Source organism: Quercus lobata, chromosome 7, assembly GCF_001633185.2.
Source record: "Quercus lobata isolate SW786 chromosome 7, ValleyOak3.0 Primary Assembly, whole genome shotgun sequence".
In the NCBI taxonomy this organism is placed as follows: domain Eukaryota; kingdom Viridiplantae; phylum Streptophyta; class Magnoliopsida; order Fagales; family Fagaceae; genus Quercus; species Quercus lobata.
In genome coordinates, this window is record NC_044910.1 from 18,440,252 (window position 1) to 18,447,698 (window position 7,447).

General features: G+C 34.8%; 1 protein-coding gene across 1 annotated transcript; it reads right to left on the bottom strand.

Annotated features, from left to right (window-relative positions):
* Positions 1-3,885: 3,885 nt before the first annotated feature.
* Positions 3,886-5,480, bottom strand: LOC115954152. Its single transcript, XM_031072054.1, has 2 exons — positions 4,508-5,480; positions 3,886-4,225 (listed from the first exon to the last, which is right to left on the bottom strand). The coding sequence occupies exons 1-2, from the start codon at positions 5,285-5,287 to the stop codon at positions 4,109-4,111; spliced, it is 897 nt and encodes a 298-aa protein (XP_030927914.1). The 5' UTR covers positions 5,288-5,480; the 3' UTR covers positions 3,886-4,108.
* Between the last annotated feature and the right edge of the window lie 1,967 nt (positions 5,481-7,447).

Below are 7,447 nucleotides of genomic sequence, written 5' to 3' on the forward strand. Positions count from 1 at the left end.
CACATGCTCTTTACATAAAAATTAATGTCCATCATATAATATAAGTTTTAAAATGTAATTATATCATTCCATATTAATTATATTATTATTTTCATATAAATCAATTCCAAGCACATGGCTAAATATATATTAGTATCTCATATATAGCATTAAATGCTCTCTTTACTCTCCAAGATTTGGTTAAAACACAAAAAGACCATATTTATATCTCTAAAACTTCATCAAAAATCAACCAACTAGTCTATTACTTACCCAAATTATATATGGACTAAACTTATAATTTTTTCCAGGAGATGAAACTTAGCCGAAAATACCAACAGCAGCTTTAGCGGAAGCTGCAAACAGCTCCGATAGAAGCTGTTTTGTAGAAACAGCTCCAACTCTAGCAGAAGTAGTAAACAGCTCCAATATAAGCAGAAAACAGCTTCTGTAGAAATAGTTCCAGCAGGTTGACACATGTCCTAAAATTATGTCATTTGCCCATTAATGCCTAATCCCAACAGCTGGTTGTTATACTGAAAGAAACAAGAGGATCCCATGAAGATTATCTTGCCATTTTTAGCCAAACCATGACTTTAATGCCCAATATTTTTTTCCTGCAAGCAAGATGTCATTTGGATGATATCATTCAGCTATGACAGTTGTGATTGACAGCTGTTACAGCTATAATATCAGCCTTAAAGCCTCTAACTTTCTTCTTTTGGCTAAAAAACAAAGTCCCACTAATAGAACCACTTACCTTGTCAAGGACTTTTCCTTATTTGCTATTTTTCCTTCAACTAAATTTTGATCTAGTTAAATAGCTTGACTCTATATAAAGAGGACCAAGCTACACACTAAGGGAGGACCGATCCATCCCTCTCTCACCCTCTTATGCAGAAATTTCACTCACTTTGCAAAATACACATTTTCACACTTCCCCATCTCTTTTACAAAGTCACTCTTCATAGATAACAACACAACACACATATTACAATATACTATTATCCATTACCCATCTTTCCCACACTCCATTATTCTGAAACTTCATCATTTTTGCTGCCCAAAACACATCTCCATCTCATTCTTTATTTCTCATACAAAATCTCCCTTCTTAGAAAGCAACATAACCCATAGCACAAATAATCTCATGTATTCACTATATTTAACATTCATATTATCTATCTCACACTTCCATATTCTCATATATTTTTAAACTCCATGTCTCACAAAGTATACATATACAAGATCCGTGTCCAACAAAGTATCTACATGTAATTCTTATACATATTACAAGCACCATATCTCACAATATATATATTTCTTACCATCTCTACACATCTTAAAACATATCAAAATACTCTTCCAAGAACACATTACAAAAGCCCTTTCTCATGGAAGGCGTATGAACAACAATACTAAGGCCTTTCTCTTAAAAGGCACAAAGACTTCATATTAAAATCTTTCTCATTGAAGACATACATTTCTAATACTTAAAGCTATTCTTATGAAAAGCACGAACTCACTCACGTTTGACTAAAAACTAAAAGGGCATTGCATGGGGAAAATCATTTAAGTGCATGATTAAGGGGGACAAACTTAACCAACCGATGCACATGGCTGGACATGCTCTCTCTCCCTCCAATTGCACCTATCTTTCCCTTTCAAATATAAAGTCACCATGAAAGGATTCACTTCACCATGTTGCTAAAGTGTTAAATCCACTAGTGTTGACTAAAAACTAAAAGGGCATTGCATGGGGAAAATCATTTAAGTGCATGATTAAGGGGGACAAACTTAACCAACCGATGCACATGGCTGGACATGCTCCCTCTCCCTCCAATTGCACCTATTTTTCCCTTTCAAACATGAAGTCACCATGAAAGGATTCACTTCACCATGTTGCTAAAGTGTTAAATCCACTAGTATTGTACGGCTGGATTTGCAAAGTCTGAAAGTTACTGAAATACTAAGTCCACTGATGTTATGGCTGGAGCTGCAAAATATGAAGATAAGTCATTATATTTTATCTTCAAATTTATATTATTAAATATATTTTATTCATTATCATTTTACCACTGGATGCAAGCTATTTTAATATCATCTCACTATTTAATGAACATGATCTCACTAATACTTCATTAATGAACATACATATTACATGATCTCACTAATACTTCATTAATGAACATACATATTAATAAATCAATCTACCATCGTTGCACACTTATTATTTAGACATAAATCACCCTTGGACACATATTTTTTGGACATGAACTACCATTGGACATATATTATTTGGACATGGACCATTGCCAGACATACTTTATCATGTTGAACATGAACCATGAATCGCAACTAGACATGGACTATTGGACTCATCCCATTGTTGGACATTTGACACCTAATTAATTATTTTCTAATATTGGACATCACTTAATATACATAATAATAACGTATCAACTCACCATCTAATCAAAGCTATTATGCTAAGCACAGGGACGGAACCAGGATTCATACCTGGGGGGGGGGGGGCCCAAAGCGTAAAACCAAAAAAAAAATTATGAAAATAAAAACTAACATCTATTTCATATTCAACAAAATACTACTTACAAAATAAGTATTTTTTAAACATTTTATATTATAAAACATATCAACAAAGTATAACATACAAAATAAGTGTTTCTTATTTTGTGTACGATTTTTGTTTAGTCCATTTTTTTTTTTTTTTTTTGTAGTTAAAGGGGCATGAATTTTATTTATTTATTTATTTTCTTGTAGGTCAATATCTAAATATTTTAGAGGGGGAGAGACAAATATATACATATATATATATATAAAAGGGGCAAATCTTAATTTTTTTATACTAGTTTTTTTTTTTTTTTAATTGTTGGGTGGGGGGGGGGGGGGCCATTGCCCCCCTCTTGCATAGTGTAGGTTCGTCCCTGGCTAAGCATATCATTTATTTATTTATTTCAACCATTATCATGATTCTAAGATTTTGAGTTTTATCTATTTTGTAAGCTTAAAATACATCGGAAGTCATTGGTCTATGCGACCCAATGTCGAGTTTCAGGTTGAACTCCCTAAAACAAATCAGGGCCCAGCAAAGTCACACCTCCAAAGACACGTGGCTACGCGCAAAAACCAGTACCGACAATAATCATCATAGAACAAACTTCATAAGTTAAAATACTATTTTATCTATAAAAAAATAAAAATAAAATACACCTTAACTAACTAACGTTATTTCTATAAAATAAAAGGTATTTTAAGTATCATTAAGAGAGGACATTAAGCCGGCCATTGACGATATAAGCCGGCCATTGATGATAAGGGCATTCTAACAAAAACCACCCCAAAGAAAAGGATTTTAATCATAGCAATAAGAAATTGATCAAAGCCATTTTTTCCCCTAAATAAATAAACTCTTTATTAACACAAAACTTCATATAAAACACAATACTTCTCAGGAGCGATCGATGGTTATGTAGCTAACTTAGAAGATTCAATATAGTAATGCACGGCACGGCACCGCACCATGACTTGCGTAGGGAAGTCATATCGAGATTTGATAGTCTCCTTGCCAGCAAATTTTTCGGCTCTTTAGTTTTGTTTTTTTTTTGAGAAACTGCTCTTTAGTGTATTGATTTATGTACAACTTTAGATTCATTTAGTTTATTGGAATATGTACAACTTTAGATTCACAACATTCATTGGCCCCGTCTGCTTTAAATGGGTCCACAGGTGTGAGATTCCTATAACCGGAGGGCCCCATCACTGGATGATCAGGGTTTCTCTCTCTCTCTCTCTCTCTCTAAAAGGATGACCGAGGTCAAGTTAGCTAGTTCTTTGTTAAAAAAAAAAAAAACATTCGGACGAAATACCACAATACACACTGTGCAATGCTCTGAATTAGATGACATTCCTTCCCAAAATATAAGTGGATAAATATGAATGATGAGGAATCTACAATACAAAGAAGGATCCAGAAACTATATATATAGCCCATATAATTTTATTCACAAAAATAGAAAGACCTTATGCAAATATAGTAGGATTGACCATGGCATATCCATCCAATTGTCCACTCTTAAAGAAGGGCCAGGGATCTGTTGAAAACAATGCTTTAAAGACCATCATAGTAACCACCATAGGTAATGTGAGCTCTGGTCATGGGAACTCCTCTGACAGCCGAAATTGCTTCATTCAATTTGGTTGCGTGGTGCACCACTTGCTTAATTCTCTGCAATCAGCGTTGGTGTCAGCTCAGCATAAGAATTTCCATTAAGAAATTCTTTCAATACATGACATTTTAATTCAAGTTTTCCTAAAAAAATATGTTCTTGTTGAATTGTCATATGTGTAAATCAAACTGTGCTTTTTGTTCCTAAGCCTAACAAAATAGAGAATCAGCTCCGACTTAGTTATCCAATAAGGCTCAAACTGTCATACATATATAAAGTGGTGTTTGATGGCTAAAAAAATAAATAAATAAAAAGAGAATAATACTAAGAAACTTGCTGACCTTGTCATCAGTGTAGATCTGGAACCGAAGCTTCTGGTTGTGTTGGTTGTGTTTGTTGGTTTGTTGTGTTCCAAAAAACAGAATACAAATTGTAGCAGCAGCAACACCAAAAGAGCAAATAGCTCCAATCCCAGTTAAGCTCCACTTCCATATGTTGAGCCTACCATTACTCTCATCCCAATTGACCTCCTCTATGTTGGTATCACAATCCATGCTACTTTTCTTGCTCAAAACCATATCTTTCTCAACTTTCATTCTTGGAGAGGTCATACTCATACCCTCCAAGGCCTCACCTTTGTCCTCAAACTGAAAGGTATCAATTTGAGGTAAGAACCCCCTAGCACCAGACTTTGGGGAGTCCATTTTCATGTCGACAAATTCATTTTCCTTCATTTTGAAGAAAACTTGTGAAACCGTGTCTTGATCAGCTTCCATATGATTGATTTTTTCAGTGATAGAAGCTGAGGGCAAAACATTGATTTCAATAGGAACCTTAGTGATTTGCTTCACTAGTTGTTGTTCATCATCATCATGGGCCTCCTTTCCACTTGGTGGCTCCAAATGAATTGGAACAGTGACAAGTTGACTAGGCAACCCTGAATTCCTAGGTGGTTCAATGATTTTCCTAGGAGTTGGTGATGGGCATATGAAGTAATTCATGTTGAAAACAGTTTTTGGATCAGGATTACGTTTGCCCAAGAAATTCTTTTTCTCACCGTCTTCATGGAAATCAAGGAAGCCATCATCATCAGGGAGGAATTCCCACTCATCAAGATCCATTTCCTACCGAGGAATTTGGAAATGGATTATAGATGATGAAAGAGGGAGGGGGAGGGGGGGTTCTGGGTGTTGAAGTATTGAATCAAAGAAGGTGGCTTTCATGGAGTTTAGTGTGGAATTTCAATCACTAGGCCACCGCTTTGGTGTCCTCTTGCTCTTGGGGTGAAAGATTGAACCCATGAGAAGGGGGGTTATATCACATGACAAGGTTTTGAGTGCTTATCCATCCCATAGGAGACAGAGAGAGGGTGGCCCAGTAGGACCCACCTATGAGAATGCCCATCCTGATGGCTGGATATTTCTTTTCTATTGTCTAATGGGTTATTAAATTTTAATTTGATTTCTGTATTGTTTTTTTCTTTTACTAGGTTTATTACTATGTTGTTACTTTGAACAAAGGTGAACTCATCAATTTGCGTCCAAAAGAAGAATAATTCTAGAGATAAAGATAAAGTAAATCGAATACCAAATTTTACAACTTATTGATTTGTGTTATCATAAATTAATGAATAATTTTTTCAATTTTGTATAATTAACCATTTTACATTGATCACTCATAATTATACAAGTTAAAAAGTTACAAAATTGATGTGAGAGTGATTGTATCATAGATTGAGTTCAAAAATAGGCAAATAGCTGCAGGTTCTTTTGTTGAGTTTTCTACGTGAACACGTCTAAAGAGAGAAAAAAAGAAGCATATTTTACTTTGAAGAGATGCCTTGGTTAGCCTTACACTCAGAAGTCATGAGGAGAGAGAGAGAGAGAGAAGAAGAAGAAGAAGAAGAAGTCGGTTGCTTGTTAGAGTTTGCTTGGAATGACAATGATGGGTTAGTGTTTTCTAGGGAAAATAAAGGGAAAAAGTGAAAGTGAAAGCCCCATACAACTGTCCATGGGCTGGAATCTTTTTTATATATATCATACTCTTGTAGATTTAATTCACCCCCACAAAAGTAAATAATTGATTCACGAAAACAAAAACAAAAAACAAAAGTAAATAATTGAATAGATCATTACTGTGCATCATTAGTGCAGTAGTCACTCCGCAAGTATAAATGTTTGTGGGGGTGTGGAGGTCAAGAGTCGAAATTCAAGTCTTCATGATAGAGTTTCACGCATATATACACTTAGATTAAATTAAATTAGAGTAGAAATTCTATGTTGTATAAAATGAATAGATCTTGATCCATAAATGTGTAGAGAAAAAGACACTTGAGAAAGAAGCTAATTCTAAGCATTAACCAAAAATCTAAACTTAATAAGAGAAAGCTACCATATCAAGAGTCAAGCATGACACAGGAATTTATGATTATGGGAATGGTGAATAAAAAATAAGCACAAAATCACCAATAGATTTAGCTGCATCCGCATCCACCATTTATTTGTCACAAGACCCGACTGGAATGGTCCAATGACTCGGTCTTGTGTATGTGTGCTTAGGATAGTATCTTTGCATTACATTTTTCCACTTTCCAGATCTGGTTCCTCTTAGGCCACAAGATTTTGTTCTGCTTGCAAGGATATTAATCTTTCAAAAAAGTCAAATTTTCGGCTGTGGCTATGCACGTCATAAAGAGCTAATTGTGGGATTGCAACTTCAAGTATCAACCTCTAAACTAAACGTGGATACTGTGCTGAAAAGAATTGAAGGATGTACGTACTACTAATTACTATGGCTACTGGATGAAGTAGACTGTACTGTACACAACCTTATAATTATCATCTTGATGAGGAATGTCAACTGGATGAAGTACACCACCATTTACTATGCCGATCTGCTAAACAAAACAAAAGGAAATTGTACTGAATTTACCATTTCGAAACACCCTTGAATTTTAAAAAAATTGTAGTTGTACTACAAGATGCAAGTGCTTGCGAAAGTAGCAAGTACCACACCAAGCCTATCACTAGAAATGACGATCTTACTAGCAAAGATCTAGTACTACATCTTTTATCATATCATTTTCACAACTATCTTATGAACAGCTACTTTTTTCCACCCCTCATAATTTGCCACATCAAAATTATGGCTTAAAAGTGCGTTGTCCTAAACTTTTTCTTACTGGCATGCCAAAGATCATGTTGCATGGGTATTGGCAAAAAACTTGACAAAGGACATCTAATCTGGCCAAAATGACGAAATACCACTATTTGGGAAAATAT